A 20,786-nucleotide genomic window follows, 5' to 3' on the forward strand; every position below is an offset into this window, starting at 1 on the left:
CTCTCCAGCAAAGCCTGGTGAACAAGGTCTCTCGCAGGCAGAGAGTGGACATGAACCTGTTGTTCCTCAACATCAAGGTACGACGGGCCCAGCTACTCAGTGATTCATTGGATGAGGTAAGACCTCCTAACACACCTAGCGTTGGGTGTGGTCGAGACGTTGTTGAAACACTGTCCTCTGTAAATAAATATATATATATATATCAGTTGAAGTTGGAAGTTTACATACACTTAGGTTGAAGTCATTAAAAGTCATTTTTCAACCACTCCACAAATTTCTTGTTAAGAAACTATAGATTTGGCAAGTCGGTTAGGACATCTACTTTGTGCATGACACAAGTAATTTTTTACAGACAGATTATTTCACTTATAATTCACTGTATCACAATTCCAGTGGGTCAGAAGTTTACATACACTAAATTGACTGTGTCTTTAAACAGCTTGGAAAATTCCAGAAAATGATGTCATGGCCTTAGAAGCTTCTGATAGGCTAATTGACATCATTTGAGTCAATTGGAGGTGTACCTGTGGATGTATTTCAAGGCCTACCTTCGAACTAAGTGCCTCTTTGCTTGACATCATGGGAAAAATAAATCAAATCAAATTTGATTTGTCACATACACATGGTTAGCAGATGTTAATGCGAGTTTAGCAAAATGCTTGTGCTTCTAGTTCCGACAATGCAGTAATAACCAGCGAGTAATCTAACCTAACAATTTCACACAAGTGTAAAGGGATGAAGAATATGTACATATTGTAGCGATGAGACAAGATAGTAACTACTAATAATTGGATACCCCGAAATTGGGGAGAAAGGGGGTAAAAAATAAAAATGGGGTAAAAAAAAATATATATATATATATGTGTACATAAAAATATATGAATGAGTGATGGTACAGAACAGCATAGGCAAGATGCAGCAGATGATATAGAGTACAGTATATACATATGAGATGAGTAATGTAGGGTATGTAAATATATAAAAGTGTCATTGTTTAAAGTGGCTCCTGATACATGTATTACATAAAGATGGCAAGATGCAGTAGATGGTATAGAGTACAGTATATACATATGAGATGAGTAATGTAGGGTATGTAAACATTATATTAAGTGGCATTGTTTAAAGTGGCTAGTGATACATTTTTACATCAATTGTTCCATTATTAAAGTGGCTGGAGTTGAGGTAGTATGTTGGCAGCAGCCACTCAATGTTAGTGGTGGCTGTTTAACAGTCTGATGGCCTTGATATAAGCTGTTTTTCAGTCTCTCGGTCCCAGCTTTGATGCACCTATACTGACCTCGCCTTCTGGATGATAGCGGGGTGAACAGGCAGTGGCTCGGGTGGTTGTTGTCCTTGATGATCTTTATGGCCTTCCTGTGACATCAGGTGGTGTAGGTGTCCTGGAGGGCAGGTAGTTTGCCCCCAGGCACTACTGGATATAAGAGCAACGTCAACTCACCATCATTACGACCAGGAATATGACTTTCCCGAAGCGGATCTTCTGTTTTGCCCACCACCCAAGACAATGGATCGGATCCCAGCCAGCGAACCAAAACAATGTCGCCGTAAAAGGGACAGACGAAGCGGTCTTCTGGTCAGGCTCCGGAGACGGGCACATTGCGCACCGCTCCCGAGCATACTACTCGCCAATGTCCAGTCTCTTGACAACAATGTTGATGAAATCCGAGCAAGGGTAGCATTCCAGAGAGACATAAGAGACTGTAAATCATCCACGACCTCGTCAAACCGCTCAGGAAGGAGACTCATTTTGTCTCCTAGAGATGAACGTACTTTGGTACGAAAAGTGCAAATCAATCCCAGAACAACAGCAAAAGGCCTTGTGAAGATGCTGGAAGAAACAGGTACAAAAGTATCTAATCCACAGTAAAAACGAGTCCTATATCGACATAACCTGAAAGGCCGCTCAGCAAGGAAGAAGCCACTGCTAAAAAACCGCCATAAAAAAAGCCAGAGTACGGTTTGCAACTGCACATGGGGACAAAGATCATAATTTTTGGAGAAATGTCCTCTCGTCTGATGAAACAAAAATAGAACTGTTTGGCCGTAATTACCATTGTTATGTCTGGAGGAAAATGGGGAGGATTGCAAGCCGCAGAACACCATCCCAACCGTGAAGCATGGGGGTGGCAGCATCATATTGTGGGGATGTATTGCTGCAGGAGGTACTGGTGTACTTCACAAAATAGATGGCACCATGAGGTAGGAAAATGATGTGGAAATATTGAAGCAACGTTTGACCCAAGTTAAACAATTTAAAGGCAATGCTACCAAATACTAATTGAGTGTATGTAAACTTCTGACCCTCTGGGAATGTGATGGAAGAAATAAAAGCTGAAAAAAATCATTCTCTCTACGATTATTCTGACATTTCACATTCTTAAATTAAAGTGGTGATCCTAACTGACCTAAGACAGGGAATCGTTACTAGGATTAAATGTCAGGAATTGTGAAAAACTGTTTTTAAATGTATTTGGCTAAGGTGTAAACTTCTGACTTCAAGTGTGTATGTATGTGTGTGTGTGTGTGTGTGTGTGTGTGTGTGTGTGTGTATATATATTATAAAGAAATATATTATAAAGAAATGTATACTTTATTAAGTTATCTGGTTCTAATGGTGATAGAAAGCACATAACACTACAGCACAGAGCTGTTAGTGGACCCATTGCTTCCCCTTCTAAAGCCCATCTGGTATTTTGCTCTGGAGGTTCTGTCACCACGGCTTGATTTGGAAAACCTTCCTGGCCATAAAACGCAAGGTTTGTGTCTCCCCTCCTCCCCTCCCCTCCACCCCTCCCTCGCCTTGTCCAGCTGAGCAGGAAGAGAGCAGACCTGAAGAAAAAGCTCAAGGTCACTTTCGTAGGAGAGGCGGGGCTCGACATGGGCGGCCTCACCAAGGAGTGGTTCCTGCTGCTGGTTCGACAGATTTTCCACATTGACTATGGTGAGACATGGAATGCAGGACAGAATATATTGGCCTCATTTAGAAACTTTCACGTAGAATCCATATATTGCTTAAAACCCATGCAAGATTAATCAAATGTTTCTCCCTCTCATTTGAGATACTGGAAGAAATGGAAAGCAAATCAGCTTTTATTAAATCTCAGTAGAATTAGAATATTATCCATAAAGCCATTCTCACACTCCCAATAAAAACCTAATAACTGTGAAACACTGGCGTGAGCTTGTTGCTTTTGGAGTCATTGAGTCTCCTTTTCTCTCAGTCCTCCAAGCCCAGTTATTCTTTCCATAGATATATTTTCAGAGATGCGGGCTGCTTGCCTAGTCTATATGAGAACTGTGCCCACTCATTAAAAACGCGAACCAACCCATCTACACTCAAGTTTTTCTTGTCAAAAAGTTAATGTTAGGCACAATAATGTTTCATGTTTGAAGGTCAGAGTTTTCATCTCGTTAAGGAAACTGTTGAATGCACCTGTGAATGTTTTCGGTCAACTTTTAGAATACTACTATATATAATATTATTAGACTAGACATTGAACAGACGTGTGTGTTACATTAGGCCTGTGGAGGGGTTTTCCCAGTCCCATTTATGCTCCTTTCACTGGATTATATATATCAAACTTGTTTTTTTTTTTCAGGCATGTTCACCTACTTGAAGGATTCCCGTTGTCATTGGTTCAGCAGCTGGAAATGTGACAACTACTCAGAGTTCCAATTGGTCGGGACTGTATCCTTTCATTCCTAACCCAGGAATTACTGTGTCAACGGTTTCAGATATGCAGCAATCTGCACCACACACACAGATGAGGCAGTGCTGGAAAACCACACTGGAGAAACTGATACTTAATGTATTTGCGATGCTATAAATCAGTCTAACCATTGAAATATATGCTTATTATCTATATTTAATAGGACTTGGATGAAATTTTCACTGTATTATGTAAACCCCTTTTGCAAGACATGAACAATAACAGAATCTTCATGATATAATGTTAAGCATGAGGTTGTTTCCTGCATTCAATAAGTACGAGATACGAAAAAGTAACATTTCAAACCACTGAACATAACATTCCTAACACTCCTGAGATAAAGCTGATCTGGACAGCTGGTCTGTCTATATATTAGGATGCCAGCGGCCACCAAATCATCATATTGACTTAGTAATGCCGTTACATTCATATGTCATGTCAGTGTAAGCCAACGTAATCTGACAACTCACTTAACCCACTGTACATTCCTATTTATCTACGAATGTTAAACCTGTTGTGTTTTAGTTAACATATTTATTACATATACTTATTGTAAACAGCCTGGAGTGGGCAATATCCTTTATCTGTAGGTAGTCGCCCTTTTGTCTGTAAAGACCTCATGGAGAACTCATGACTCCAAGGGGTGGGCTCTCAGGCTCTAAGGGGTGGGCAGTCCTCTTCTGGCTGTTCCGGGTGGAGATTTAAAGGGATATTGTGAGATTTTGGCAATTAAGCCCTTTTCTACTTGTTCAGAGTCAGATGAACTCATGGATACCATTTGTATGTCTCTGCGTGCAGAACAGGCCAAGAGTTATAGATCTGAGACTACATCTGAGGCCTCTGAATCCCTCTCCTATTCGAGAGCTCAAGGCAGTAAAAGGCAGCCTGTCAAATAAAAGCCAGATGGATGAGGAAGAAGCCTCTTATAGCTCATAGACTTTGATACGGATGGTGGATCACAGCCACTTACCTCTTGAGATTTGTTTACACTGAAAGTGTGTTTCCATGATGTTAGAGTTGTGCTTTGCACGGTGCAGAGACAGTGCACACTGCATGCTGTTCCTACTTTGTGCATGTTGTTTGCAGTTTGTACACTTTGCAGTAGTCTTGTGCTGGAATTGAGCCTGCATATTGCTTTAACTTGCAATGGGATGGGTAGAGACACGTGTTGCAAAACGAGACTACAGGGACAGGTTCAAAGGAAGAGATTATTTTTTAAACTTTTCCCTTGTTGCAAACGCCATTCTCTACCAACTGAGCCACACGGGACCACTGGCATTACCGCTCTGAGCCACACGGTTGTCTTGGCATTGCCTCTCTGATTACCCCCCCCCCCCCCCCCATTTTCCTCATGCAGTGTGACATCTCCTTCGCATAGAGTTGATCAGGCCGTGAGAAGTTGCTGGATATTGACGGGAACTGGAACACGCTGTCGTACACGTCGATCCAGAGCATCCCAAACTTGCTCAATGGGTGACATGACTGATGTGTATGCAGGCCATGGAAGAACTGGGACATTTTTATCTTCCAGGAATTGTGTACAGGTCCTTGCGACATGGGACTGTGCATTATCATGCTGTAACATGAGGTGATTGCTGCGGATGAATGTCACGACAATGGGCCTGAAGCCCATTGAAGATCTCGTCACGGTATCTCTGTGCATTCAAGTTTCCATCAATAAAATGCAATTGTGTTTGTTGTGCGTAGCTTATGCCTGCCCATACCATAAATCCAGCGCCACCATGTGGCACTCTGTTCACAGCGATGACAACAGCAAACCGCTCGCCCACTTGCCATACACACTGTCTGCCATCTGCCCGGTACAGTTGACACCAGGATTCATCCATGAAGAGCACACTTCTCCAGCGTGCCAGTGGCCATCGAAGGTGAACATTTGCCCACCGAATTCAGTTACGACGCTAAACTCCAGTCAGGTCAAGACCCTGGAGAGGATGACGAGAATGCAGATGAGCTTCTCTGACACTGTTTCTGACAGTTTGTGTGGAAATTCTTTGGTTGTGAAAACCCATAGTTTAATCAGCTGTCCAGGTGGCTGGTCTCAGATGATCCCACAGGTGAAGAAACTGGATGTGGAGGTCCTGGGCTGGTGTGGTTACACATGGTCTACGGTTGTAAGGCCAGTTGGACATACTGGCCACCCGATACTTGTTTAGTAGAGAAATTAACATTCAATTATCTGGCAACAGTTCTGGTGGACATTCCTGCAGTCAGCATGTCAATTGCATTCTCCCTCAACTTGAGACATCTGTGGAATTGTGTTGTGTGACAACTGCACATTTTAGTGGCATTTTGTCCCCAGCACAAGGTTCACCTGTGTAATGATCATGCTGTTTAATCAGCTTCTTGACATGCCACACCTGTCATGTGGATGGATTATCTTGGCAAAGAAGAAATGCTCACTAACAGGGATGTAAGCAAATCTGTGCACAGAATTTGAGAGAAAATAGCTTTTTGTGCATATAGAAGATTTCTGGGATATTTTATTTCAGCTCATGAAACATGGGACCAACACTTTACATTGCATTTTATATTTTTGTTTAGTGTATTAGGTCTTTGCCCTCAAATTCCCCAAAATAACGTTGTGTGAAGCTCCTTCCCTCAGTGTTGCCTAATATTGTACGGTGAGATTTCCAACCGTTGAAGTACTTGGAAAGCCAATGACATTAGAGTTTCAGAGTAGGTGTCAGTGTATTTCCTTCACTACGGCAACCCCGTTGAATTTCTCACGGTTCTGTGAGTGTGAAAGCGTGTGCACAAAAGTGTGTATGTGTGCATGTCTTAGAGTGTTGTGCGTGTCTGTGCAGTTTGCCTACGTGTGTTTGTGTGTGTACTCTTGAATCCAGGCACCCACTCTACCTGCAGTTAACACATTATACAGTGATCTTTGTGTGGGCTTTAACTCTGAAATACATCCAGAGTAGCTTCCTCATTTGGAGGCAATATGGAGACTAGGCAGCTAGGAACGTGTTTGCGTGCGTGCGTAGGTGATGGAGAATTAATGGGATAAATGTCCTGTCCACCTGCTGGGTTTTGTGGGAAAGGGGCGGTGGCTGACGTAGTCTGAACACACACAGTAACACAATGTAGTCATTTACTCTGTCTTGGTGTAATTTAGAAACATTCTTCGTGCAGTCTGGTCTCTGTGTGCTTACTGGGCATCAGCCCAAACATTCACAGTCGTATGGTACTGTACGTTATGTTCAAGTTTCCTGTGTTATTGTGTTGCACTAATACATTCATTAATATAAGACACTGATCCTGCTTTGGTGAACACTGATCAACTAAAATGGCCTGATCTGTCTGTGAATCAATGTCTGGTCCTTGACTCTGTGCCAGCTCATGGGTCTCGCTGTGTACAACAGCATTGCTCTGGATATCCACTTCCCTCCTTATTGTTACAAGAAGCTCTTGACTCCACCCATTGTGCCATGTGACCAGAATACTCCCATCGGCATGGCAACCGCCACCCTGGGCGACCTGCAGCAGGTCATGCCGGTATGTCTTCTCTGATTGGTTCATCTGATGCACAGCATTTAGAGTAAGAAATGTACTCATTAAGGATAGGCATCCTCAACAGTAGGTCAGTCAGACCAGTGAGGATCACAATACCCTTTTTAACCAGCTGGGGGAACCACAGTTTAGCTTTTCTTTCTTTACTCCCAAATGTTTTGCTTTGGGCTGGATCCAATCTCTGAAACTCATCTGAATTCATAAAAATGTATCAGTATTTTACACCTTTCATTCATTTTGTCCAATGTGAAATAACTCTACGGTCTCTTATTCTAAAATGTACACACCCATTGCTGAGATGGTGTTTCTCTGTGTAAGAATTTGCTTTTAATTGTTAAACTGTGCCAGATGTTTGCCTCCTACTTTCTTGGGGCTTTGTTCATAGTTTCATAAGAGTGGGGCGTTGTTCTCTGCCCTGTCTGTCATAAAAAAAACGTTGTTTTAATAACACTGTGGCTTTGATGAAGCAGGGTGGCTGACCTGGCATACTCCCAGTGCCACAGTAATGCTGCCCTGGCTCCCTTCGGGGCATGAAAGGCAGGCACAGCCATGCCACTATACCACTGATCAGAGACTGTCCCTTCATCCTATGTAACTGCTTTGCAGCTGGGCTGATTCAAGAAGACGGTTGAAAGTCGCTTTCTGTACAGTCCCATCTGCAAAGGCAATTGACCTTTTGCTAAGCCCCGCCCCCCTTGATTACTATTGCAATCTCTGACAATTTTTATGGGAAGCCTATTTCCCCGTATGAACCACTGGCGAAATCTCAAACTGTGTTTTTAGTATATAATGAAATTAAACACAGGTTACCCCATGCTAATTAGCAAACTCTCGGGTATGTTGTGGTGGACTGTCATTACAATTGCTAAATGGGAACCTGGTAAAATCGTTTGTAGTGTGTCTAGCCATTGAATGTCTCGGAATTCACTGTCCGCGTGTAGCCAAAGCTACTAACCATTTTTCGAGCTAACTAAAGCTCTCAAATCGTATCCTGATGTCGACAGCAGATGAGAGTTGTATTAATAACATGGCTGACTTCGCTAGCTAACACACATTTTTAGAAAACTGGCTAGCTAGCTAGTGTTAGCAAAGTTGGGTAGTCAATGAGAAGCTAGCAAACAATATAACAAGTATAATTTCAGATTTAAAAAAATACTCCAACAGACTCTGCATTTCAGGAATCACTTATCTAACCAATAGTTTTTTGTTGTTGTTAAACTTAATTTTTCCCACTGCCCTCACTGGCTTACATGTGTTTCACGTGTGTTGAATGGTTTGCTGAATAGAACAGCTGATTCGCTTTAGAACAGAAGCTTGCTAACATAACATGCTTATTCATGCAGCACAGACAGTAATACATGACCCGTGTCACGCTGTGTGCAACGTACAGTCCATTTGAAAGGAAATAATAAAAGTGACAAAGTATTTGCTATTTCAGGATCTGGCTCATGGGCTTGGAGATCTGCTCTGCTATGAGGGCAATGTGGAAGAAGACTTCTATCTGACCTTCCAGGTATGGACCTCTCCTATGTATTAACAGTGCAAGGCCAACAGTGCACTATTGAACAGGACACATTGAGCAGGACAAGTTCACCAAATTGCCCTAGTGAGAAATATGTAATTAAAAAGTGTACATAGATCAAAAAAAGAAAAGGATCAATTAGTTTGGCTAAAGTGTTCCCCAAACCTTCAGAAGGTTTTGGCCTCACAAGGTTTTAATTAGAGACTCCAAGATGACCAGGAGCTAGGCCTCCCGGGTGGCGCAGTGGTCTAGGGCACTGCATCGCAGCGCTAGCTGTGCCACCAGAGACTCTGGGTTTGCGCCCAGGCTCTGTCGCAGCCGTCCGCGACCGGGAGGTCCGTGGGGCGACGCACAATTGGCATAGCGTCGTCCAGGTTAGGGAGGGTTTGGCTGGTAGGGATATCCTTGTCTCATCTCGCACCAGCGACTCCTGTGGCGGGCCGGGCGCAGTGCTCACTAACCGGGGTAGCCAGGTGCACGGTCTTTCCTCCGACACATTGGTGCGACTGGCTTCCGGGTTGGAGCCGTACTTCTTAACACAGTGCGGCATGGTTGGGTTGTGTTTCGGAGGACGCATGGCTTTCGACCTTCTTCTCTCCTGAGCCCCGTACGGGAGTTGTAGCGATGAGACAAGATAGTAATTACTAACAACTGGATACCACGAAATTGGGGAGAAAACGGGGTAAAAAAAGATGACCAGGAGCTGTTTAATGATTTTAAAGAGTGACTCAGTTACATGACTTCATCAATTCAGTAATACAGTATGGTTGTTAATAGGTGGGTGGGTGTGGAGGGTCTGAAGGCTGTGGAGATGCATTCTCTCACGCCCTCCTCAAGACTAACACTCCAATGTGAAAAGCAGTGACTATCACTGTGTCCGAATTGCTATTGGAAGGAGTGGGATCTGGGTAAGGCCTTGATTTTCATCATTAGTGATCATGAAACTTAGACTGAATATGCGGTAGAGATAGAAGAACGTCAGAGGTCAAAATCAATCCATCACCACTAATCATGAGTTAGGTGGTCACACCTCTGAACTATTATAAAATTGTGAGATAATTATTTTGGAAATGTGCATTTTGGACTCTGAGTTGAGGCCCAAGGTTTCAGGGTCTTTCACCCTTTTACTGAGGCAGGGATATACTCACTGACCTGTATTCAGTTCCCGACCACCACCATACATTACCCCTCTATGCTATATCTATAGACATATCACATCATATAGACATGCACTCAGTGGCCAGTTTATTAGGTACAATAGTTTATTAGGTACAATTTCAATAAAATGGTTTGCTCCTACATACAGTGGCTTGCTATATAAAACAGGTATCGAGGCATTCAGTTACTATTCATTTGAATGTAAGAATGGGCAAAACAAGTAACCTAAGCCGCTGAGCGTGGGACGATCGTCGGTGACAATGTTCCAGTATCTCAGAAACGGCCCGCCTCATGGGCTTTTCATGCACGACAGTGTCTAGGGCCCTCAAACTCAACTCTTCACGTCGAAGCCAGTTCCACTGCACTTTTTCATTGTTGCCTTCTAATCAGGGACAGATTTTCTACCTAGGAAACCAGGTGGGCTCAAACAATTGTCAGGTAGAACAGAAAAACAGCAGGCCTCGTAGGGTAAAAGTTGAATATCCCTGGTCTAGGGTTTCCCGAGAATGGTGCGACAAAAACATCCAGTTAGCAGCAGTACTGTGGGCGAAAACAGCTGGTTGATGAGAGGTCGAGAGTGGCATTAATCGTGCAAGCTAACCGGCGGGCCACAAACAGGCAAACAACGGTGCAGGTACGACAGTGGTGTGCAGAACGGCATCTTGGAATGCACAACTCATCGGTCCTTGTCATGGATGGGCTATTGCAGCAGACGACCACACCGGTTTCCACTCCTATCAGCTAAAAACAAGAAGAAGCGTCTCCAGTTGGCACTTGATAACTAACACTGAACAATTAAGGAGTGGAAAAACATTTCCAGGTCCGACGATTCCCCATTTCTGTTGCGTCATAGTGATGGCAGAGTCAGGAGTTGTTTGTAAGCTGCATGAGTCCATGGCTCCATCCTGCCTGGTGTCAATGGTACAGGCTGGTATAGGTGGTGTAATGGTGTGGGGAAGGTTTTCCTGGAACACATTAGGTTCCTTGATACAAATTGAGCAACGATTCCACGCCCCGAAGAATTCAGGCTATTCTGGAGGAAAAGAGGGGCCCGGTACTAGATGGGTGTACCTAATAAACTGGCCACTGAGTATATCATAGACATACAGTGCATTCGAAAATGATTCTTACCCCTGGACTTTCCACTGTTAGACTTATTCTAAAATGGATTAAGTAAATGTTTTTCCTCATCAATGTACACACAATACCCCATAATGACAAAACAAAAACAGGTTTTTCATTTTTTTTGCACATTTATTAAAAAACAGAAATACCTTATTTACATACAGTACCAGCCAAGTTTGGAAACACCTACTCATTCAAGGGTTATTTATTTGTACTATTTTCTACATTGTAGAATAATAGTGAAGACATGAAAACTATGGCATTCTCTCAAACAGCTTCACCTGGAAGGTTTTTCCAACAGTCTTGAAGTAGTTTCCACATATGCTGAGCACTTGTTGGCTACTTTTCCAACTCATCCCAAACCATCTCAATTGGGTTGAGGTCAGGTGATTGTGGAGGACAGGTCTGATGCAGCAATCCATCACTCTCCTTGGTCAAATAGCCCACACAGTCTGGAGGTGTGTTGGGTCATTGTCCTGTTGAAAAACAAATGATTGTCCCAACAAGCGCAAACCAGACGAGATGGCGTATCTCTGCAGAATGCTGTGGTAGCCATGCTGGTTAAGTGTGCCTTGATTTCTAAAAAAAATCACAGACCGTGTCACCAGCAAAGCACCATCACACCACCTCCTCCATGCTTCACGGTGGGAACCACACATGCGGAGGTCATCTGTTCACCTACTCTGCGTCTCACAAAGACATGGCGGTCTAAAATTTTGACTCATCAGACCAAAGGACAGATTTCCACCAGTCTAATGTCCATTGCTCGTGTTTCTTGGCCCAATCAAGTCTCTTATTATTATTGAAGTCCTTTAGTAGTCGTTTCTTTGCAGCAATTTGACCATGGAGTCCTGATTCACGCAGTCCTGAACAGTTGATGTTGAGATGTGTCTGTTACTTGAATCCTGTGAAGCATTTATTTGGGCTGCACCATTTTAAAGATAAACTTGTTGTTAACGATGAAAGCACACCATCTGATTATATTAGGTCAGTACCTATTCACAGAAAAGCACAGCCATTTTTCCAGCCAAAGAGAGGAGTCACAAAAAGCACAAATATAGATCAAATTAATTACTAACCTTTGATGATCTTCATCAGATGACACTCATAGGACTTCATGTTACACAATACATATATGTTTTGTTCGATAAAGTTCATATTTATATCCAAAAATCTTAGTTTACATTGGCACGTTACGTTCAATAATGTTTTGCTTCCAAAACATCCTGTGATTTTGCAGAGAGCCACATCAATTTACAGAAATACTCAAAATAAAAATATATAAAAGATACAAGAGTTACGCATGGAACTTTAGTTAAACTTCTCCTTAATGCTGTGTCAAATTTCGAAAAAGCTTTACCAAAAAACACACCATGCTATAATCTGAGTACGGCGCTCAGAGACCAAAACAAGCCATACAGATATCCGTCATGTTGTGGAGTCAACAGAAGTCAGAAATAGCATTATAAATATTCACTTAGCTTTGATGATCTTCATCAGAATGCACTCCCAGGAATTCCAGTTCCACAATAAATGTTTGTTTTGTTCGATAAAGTCCATAATTTATGTCCAAATACCTCCTTTTTGTTCACGCCTTTTGTTCACAAATCCAAATTCACGACGCGCAGGCCAGACGAAAAGTCAAAATATTCCATTACAGTTCGTAGAAACATGTTAAACGAGGTATAGAATCAATCTTTAGGATGTTTTTAACATAAATCTTCAATAATGTTTCAACCCGAGAATTCCTTTGTCTTTAGAAATGCAAGGGAAAGCAGCTACCTCTCACGGGAGCACACCTGAATGCGCTCATGGCTTTCTGGCAGACCTCTTACTCAATCAGCTTTCATTCTCTCCTCCTTCACAGTTGAAGCCTCAAACAAGGTTCTAAAGACTGTTGACATCTAGTGGAATTCTTAGGAAGTGCAATCGGACTAAATGTACACTGTATCTTGGATAGGCAAAGAGTTGAAAAACTACAAACCACAGATTTACCACTTCCTGGTTGGATTTTTTAAATCAGGTTTTTGCCTGCCATATGAGTTCTGTTATACTCACAGCCATCAATCAAACAGTTTTAGAAACGTCAGAGTGTTTTCTATCTACTAATAATATGCATATCTTAGCTTCTGGGCCTGATTAGCAGGCAGTTTACTCTGGGCACCTTATTCATCCAAGCTACTCAATACTGCCCCCAAGCCATAAGAAGTTTTAAAGTAATGATGGACTGTCATTTCCCTTTGCTTATTTAAGCTGTTCTTGCCATAATATGGACTTGGTCTTTTACCACATAGGGCTAGGTTCTGTATACCACCCCTAACTTGTCACAACTGATTGGCTCAAACGCATTAAGAAGGAAAGAGTCTACAAATTAACTTTTAACAAGGCACACCTTATAATTAAAATGCATTCCAGGTGACGACCTCATGAAGGTTGGTTGAGAGAATGCCAAGAGTGTGCAAAGCTGCCAGCAAGGCAAAGGGTGGCTACTTTGAAGAAAAGGATGGCTACTTTGAAGAATCTCAAATATTTGTTTAACACTTTTTTTTGTTACTACATGATTCCATATGTGTTATTTCATAGTTTTGATGTCTTCACTATTATTCTACAATGTAGAAAATAGTACAAATAAAGAAAAACCCTTGAATGAGTATGTGTGTCAACTTTTGACTGGTACTGTATGCCTTATAACAATTCTAACTCGGACAGTTCCTTGGACTTCATGGTATAGTTTTATGCTCTGACATGCACTGTCTACTGCGGGATCTTATAAAGACCGGTGTTTCTTTCTAAATCATGTCCAAACAATTGAATTGGCCACAGGTGAACTCCAATCAAGTTGTAGTGACATCTCAAGGATGATCAAAGGAAATTGGATGCACCTGCGCTAAATTTGGAGTGTTCTAGCAAAGCGGTGTGAATACTTACAGTATGTGAATGAGATTTCTGTATTTCGTTTTCAATATATTTGCAAAAATTGCAAAAAATGTTTCATTTTGTCATTATGGGGTATTTTGTATAGGTGGGTGAGGGGAAAAAATCGATATAATCCATTTTGAATTCAGGCTGTAACACAACAAAATGTGGAATAAGTCAAGGGGTATGAATACTTTCTGAAGGCACTGTATCATATGTTCTATATCCTTTATTCATCAGCTGAGTTCAACACCAGAGCAAATACATTATCTATACCTCTGGTTTCTGATTACAGAGGCTATTTTTAAGCCCACATGTTTACCGTAAGTGAATGTTGACCATAAACTAATAAGCTTTGGCCTTTCCCAAGAAATCCACTCTCATCATTTTAAGTTAGTGACTGTATCATTATATCTAGGTTTTCCAAGAGGAGCTCGGGGTGGTCAGGTCCTATAACCTGAAACCTGGAGGTGACAAGATTCCAGTCAACAAACAGAACAGAAAGGGTGAGTAGGCCTATACTGTAGATTAATATATGAAGGGTAGACATACAGTGCCTTGCGAAAGTATTCGCCCCCCTTGAACTTTGCGACCTTTTGCCACATTTCAGGCTTCAAACATAAAGATATAAAACTGTATTTTTTTGTGAAGAATCAACAAGTGGGACACAATCATGAAGTGGAACGACATTTATTGGATATTTCAAACTTTTTTAACAAATCAAAAACTGAAAAATTGGGCGTGCAAAATTATTCAGCCCCCTTAAGTTAATACTTTGTAGCGCCACCTTTTGCTGCGATTACAGCTGTAAGTCGCTTGGGGTATGTCTCTATCAGTTTTGCACATCGAGAGACTGAAATTTTTTCCCATTCCTCCTTGCAAAACAGCTCGAGCTCAGTGAGGTTGGATGGAGAGCATTTGTGAACAGCAGTGTTCAGTTCTTTCCACAGATTCTCGATTGGATTCAGGTCTGGACTTTGACTTGGCCATTCTAACACCTGGATATGTTTATTTTTGAACCATTCCATTGTAGATTTTGCTTTATGTTTTGGATCATTGTCTTGTTGGAAGACAAATCTCCATCCCAGTCTCAGGTCTTTTGCAGACTCCATCAGGTTTTCTTCCAGAATGGTCCTGTATTTGGCTCCATCCATCTTCCCATCAATTTTAACCATCTTCCCTGTCCCTGCTGAAGAAAAGCAGGCCCAAACCATGATGCTGCCACCACCATGTTTGACAGTGGGGATGGTGTGTTCAGGGTTATGAGCTGTGTTGCTTTTACGCCAAACATAACGTTTTGCATTGTTGCCAAAAAGTTCAATTTTGGTTTCATCTGACCAGAGCACCTTCTTCCACATGTTTGGTGTGTCTCCCAGGTGGCTTGTGGCAAACTTTAAACGACACTTTTTATGGATATCTTTAAGAAATGGCTTTCTTCTTGCCACTCTTCCATAAAGGCCAGATTTGTGCAATATACGACTGATTGTTGTCCTATGGACAGAGTCTCCCACCTCAGCTGTAGATCTCTGCAGTTCATCCAGAGTGATCATGGGCCTCTTGGCTGCATCTCTGATCAGTCTTCTCCTTGTATGAGCTGAAAGTTTAGAGGGACGGCCAGGTCTTGGTAGATTTGCAGTGGTCTGATACTCCTTCCATTTCAATATTATCGCTTGCACAGTGCTCCTTGGGATGTTTAAAGCTTGGGAAATCTTTTTGTATCCAAATCCGGCTTTAAACTTCTTCACAACAGTATCTCGGACCTGCCTGGTGTGTTCCTTGTTCTTCATGATGCTCTCTGCGCTTTTAACGGACCTCTGAGACTATCACAGTGCAGGTGCATTTATACGGAGACTTGATTACACACAGGTGGATTGTATTTATCATCATTAGTCATTTAGGTCAACATTGGATCATTCAGAGATCCTCACTGAACTTCTGGAGAGAGTTTGCTGCACTGAAAGTAAAGGGGCTGAATAATTTTGCACGCCCAATTTTTCAGTTTTTGATTTGTTAAAAAAGTTTGAAATATCCAATAAATGTCGTTCCACTTCATAATTGTGTCCCACTTGTTGTTGATTCTTCACAAAAAAATACAGTTTTATATCTTTATGTTTGAAGCCTGAAATGTGGCAAAAGGTTGCAAAGTTCAAGGGGGCTGAATACTTTCGCAAGGCACTGTACATGTACAGGACCACAGATGTGCTTTGTTTTGTTCCATCCCATCTCTAAAGCAGCTGATTCAACTAGTTCTGTTCGTCAATTTAGACCACACCACAATAAAATCACACGTCGGGCCTCCGGGACCACATTTCTGTTAGAAACTCGGCGATGTGCCGTTCACTTTAAGCTAATTCACCTTTCTGTGTATTTGTCTGTTCCCCATGTTATGTCACAATTCTCCTCTACCTGATGTCTAGTCAACTTACCCTTCTACATACAGTGCATTCGGAAAGTATTCAGACCCCTTGAATTCTTCCCACATTTCGTTACGTTACAGCATCATTCTAAAATTGATTAACTCGTTTTTTTCCCCTCATCAATCAACTCACAATACCCCATGATGACAAAGCAACAAAAAAAAGCAAATGTATAAAATATATATATATTTTTTTGAGTACTTGAGTGTGATATTAAAATATATATACATATATATTATACATTTGCTTTTTTTGTGGCTTTGTCATCATGGGGTATTGTGAGTTGATTGATGAGGGGGAAAAAACGAGTTAATCAATTTTAGAATGATGCTGTAACGTAACAAAATGTGGAATAAGTCAAAGGTTTTGAATAGTTTCCGAATGCACTATATCGACCTCTATCACTCCAATATCCCTGCACATTGTTAATAAGGTATTGGAACTGACCCTGTATATACAGTTGAAGTCGGAAGTTTACATACACTTAGGTTGGAGTCATTAAAACTCATTTTTCAACCACTCCACAAATTTCTTGTTAACAAACTCTAACTTTGGCAAGTCTGTTAGGACATTTTTCAACAATTGTTTACAGACAGATTATTTCACTTATAATTCACAGTATCACAATTCCAGTGGGTCAGACGTTTGCATACACTAAGTTGGCTGTGCCTTTAAACAGAAATCAGCCAAGACTTCAGAAAAAAAGTCTGGTTCATCCTTGGGAGCAATTTCCAAAAGCCTGAAGGTACCACGTTCATCTGTACAAACAATAGTATGCGAGTATAAACACCATGGGACCACGCAGCCGTCATACGTCTCAGGAAGGAGACGCGTTCTGTCTCCTAGAGATGAATGTACTTTGGTGTGAAAAGTGCAAATCAATCCCAGAACAACAGCAAAGGACCTTGTGAAGATGGTGGAGGAAACAGGTACAAAAGTATCTATATCCACAGTAAAACGAGTCCTATATCGACATAACCTGAAATGCCACTCAGCAAGGAAGAAGCCCCTGCTCCAAAACCACCATTAAAAAAAGCCAGATTACTGTTTGGAACTGCACATGGGGACAAAGATCGTACTTTTTGGAGAAATGTCCTCTGGTCTGATGAAACAAAAATAGAACTGTTTGGCCATAATGACCATCGTTATGTTTGGAGGAAAAAGGGGGATGCTTGCAAGCCAATGAACACCATCCCAACCATGAAGCATGGGGGTGGCAGCATCATGTTGTGGGGGTGCTTTGCTGCAGGAGGGACTGGTGCACTTCACAAAATAGATGACGTCATGAAGAGGGAAAATTATGTGGATATATTGTAGCAAAATCTCAAGACATCAGTCATGAAGTTAAAGCTTGGTCGCAAATGCATACAAATGCCTACCAAGCACACTTCCAAAGTTCTGGCAAAAGTCAAGGTATTGGAGTGGCCATCACAAAGCCCTGACCTCAATCCCATAGAAAATGTGTGGGCAGAACTGAAAAAGCGTGTGTGAGCAAGGATGCCTACAAACCTGACTCAGTTACACCAGCTCTGTCAGGAGGAATGTGCCAAAATTCACCTGACTTATTGTGAGAAGCTTGTGGAAGGCTACCTGAAATGTTTGACCCAAGTTAAACAATTTAAAGGCAATGCTACCAAATACTAATTGAGTGTATGTAAACATCTGACCCACTGGGAATGTGATGAAAGAAATAAAACCTGAAATAAATCATTCTCTCGACTATTATTCTGACATTTCACATTCTTAAAATTTAGTGGTGATCTTAACTGACCTAAGACTGGTCATTTTTACTGGGATTAAATGTCAGAAATTGTGAAACTGAGTTTAAATGTAATTGGCTAAGGTGTATGTAAACTTCTGACTTCAACTGTAGCTTCTTACTTTCTCATGTTCTTATTTCTTATTTTATTTCTTGTGTGTTTTAGTTCTACCTTGTGTTTAATGCTACGTTGATATCGATTACTGCATTGTTGGTTTTGGAGCTTGAAGAAATGCATCACACTGTACTTATGCTTCAATGTCACGTGCACAAGACTTGAAAACTGAAACTTGTTTGAGTATGTGTCTCAATTTATTGGTGCTTGAGTGATTTATTCAATTATTTTCTTTCTCTGCAGAGTATGTTCAGCTGTATGCTGGTTTCCTGCTTAATACGTCAATTTACAAGCAGTTTGCAGCCTTCTATCGTGGCTTCCACAGTGTGTGTGCGTCAGACGCTCTGATGGTGAGTCGGGACTTCTCTGGGCTTTCTGTGGGGGTGGGGTTAAGGTTGCCTCGGCTCCCAGGTTCTTGGAGGGTTACAATACGTTATTCACATCACTGTGGTCAGAACCTCCAGATGAAAGTTCTAATACAGGTTTTATAGTAAGAGGAGGAGATAAGCTAATATCAATATGTGTACTTCACTGGAGGCTGGTGAGGGGAGAATGGCTCATAATAATGGCTGGAATATATTCCATATATTCCATTCCAGCCATTACTATGAGCCAGTCCTCCCCAAGTAAGGTGCCACTTGCCACCTGTGGTGTGCATGCTTGCGTCTCACACATACACAATTGTATGAAGGAGTCTCTCTTGACTGTTAATGTAAATATACACAACTTCTACCTACCTGCCACCTCCTGACCTCCTCTGCTGGGGTATATTTTGCACTGACTGACATTGCTCAGATACTGTAGCCACCCTATATTGCGAAACAGGACCGTTTTAAGTGGGTCAAGAATAGAGGTGATGAGTTGATTTAGTTATTTAGACAGACTAGGGATTAGGGCCTCCTGGGAAGAATGTTTTTACTTATCTCGTTACAGCAGCACAAACCTAACACAGCTGACTTCCATTGAATACCGATCAGCCAGAGACACAGCACAGCTTGTGTTCTCCCTGGCCCAGACTTGGCCAGCAGGGTAGCCTCGTATTTATTTATTGATTGATTTATTAACCTTTACTTCAACAGGGGAAACAAGCTGAGATCAGGTCTCTTTTACAGTTGTGCCCTGTGATACAACAATTAAAAAACAACACAACAATTAATAAGAATTTAAAACCAAACAAAATTAAAACATAAAAAGTACAAGATGGAGATTAAAAAGATTTAAATAAATTAACTTCTATAAGAAAAACACACATTACAAAAAGCAATCACAGTTTATAATAAGAAGTTAATGTAATGTGCATTTAAACTGTCTTTCAGGCACCAAAACATCTAACTGGAGTTCTCTCTGAAATTCATTCCATGAGTGTGAAGCATGATATTCAAATGCCGTTTTGCCTAACTCAGTGAATCCGGGGTATCTCTAGCACTAGCATGTCCCGTGACCGAGTCTGATAAATACTGTTTGACCACTGAATTTTTGAGTTAAAGATAATTAGGAAATTTCTATAAGACCGCTTTATAGACAAGTATCAACTAGTGTCTGGCCCTTCTAAAAGTCAGGGAGTCCCAGCCAACCGATGTGTACAAAAGACAATGATGTGTGCAAAAGTTTTCATTAGTAACAAAGCGCACCGCTGCATGATACAATGCATCCAATTTCTTCACTACTGATGCTGATCCATGCATATATAAAACATCACCACAATCAAGCACTGACATAAGTGGCCTGTACAATTTCCTTTCTGTGCTGTGATGACAGACCAGATTTATTTCTGCAAAAACATCTTATTCTCAATTTCAGCTTCTTTACCAGCTCAGTTATAGAAGAGAGATTATCATCTAACCAAATTCCAAGTTATTTATAGATGGGAACATGTTCCAAAAGACAGCCATCATTGTTAGCATTTTTCAGAGATTCAAATTGTACACTTTTGGATTGTGAAAATACCATATACTTAGTTTTACTTGAATTAAGCACCAGCCTAAGATCTACAAGTGCATCTTGAAGCAATTGAAAGTCAAATGCTTTAGTGAGTGATGGGGCTGTGGCATATAGTACTGTGTCATCAGCATAGAAATTAAAGCATCATTTTTTTCACTGAGATACAGATATCATTTATGTATATAGTGAATAATAAAGGACCTAAAATCAAACCTTGCGGGACTCCTTTGTGAACAGTGACCAACTCAGATTTGACCTCATCTGCAATAATAGCCTGAGATCTATCACTGAGATAATTCTGAAACCATAAACATGTATCTGAGGCCAACCCCAATGAGGTCAGCCTCTTCAGCAGAAGAGAATGATCAACTGTGTCGAAAGCCTTTGACAGGTCAACAAACAAAGCAACACAGTTCAACTTCTTATCCAAAGCTCTTACAATATCATTTATAACCAGTGTGGTGGCTGTGATGGTACTGTGCCCCGGTCTAAACTGGACTGAAATTTGTTCAGTATGCAGTTGTCAGACAAGAAAGAGCGCAGCTGTACATTTACCAATGACTAACATTTT

General features: G+C 41.4%; 1 protein-coding gene across 2 annotated transcripts in view; it reads left to right on the forward strand.

Moving 5' to 3' along the window:
* The window catches only part of LOC115135029 (probable E3 ubiquitin-protein ligase HECTD2), a 40,772-nt gene that overhangs the window by 12,665 nt on the left and 7,321 nt on the right, over positions 1 to 20,786 (forward strand). For both annotated transcript variants that reach the window (XR_003864433.2, XM_029669223.2), the window contains exons 12-18: positions 9 to 116; positions 2,830 to 2,962; positions 3,621 to 3,709; positions 7,089 to 7,247; positions 8,701 to 8,775; positions 14,402 to 14,489; positions 18,518 to 18,624. Coding sequence is in view for 1 of the 2 variants with exons in the window: in XM_029669223.2 (XP_029525083.1) it covers positions 9 to 116; positions 2,830 to 2,962; positions 3,621 to 3,709; positions 7,089 to 7,247; positions 8,701 to 8,775; positions 14,402 to 14,489; positions 18,518 to 18,624 (759 nt within the window). In the remaining variant the exon portion in view is untranslated. The remainder of the gene's footprint in view (positions 1 to 8; positions 117 to 2,829; positions 2,963 to 3,620; positions 3,710 to 7,088; positions 7,248 to 8,700; positions 8,776 to 14,401; positions 14,490 to 18,517; positions 18,625 to 20,786) is intronic.

This window comes from Oncorhynchus nerka, linkage group LG10, assembly GCF_034236695.1.
Source record: "Oncorhynchus nerka isolate Pitt River linkage group LG10, Oner_Uvic_2.0, whole genome shotgun sequence".
NCBI classification, from domain to species: Eukaryota; Metazoa; Chordata; class Actinopteri; order Salmoniformes; family Salmonidae; genus Oncorhynchus; species Oncorhynchus nerka.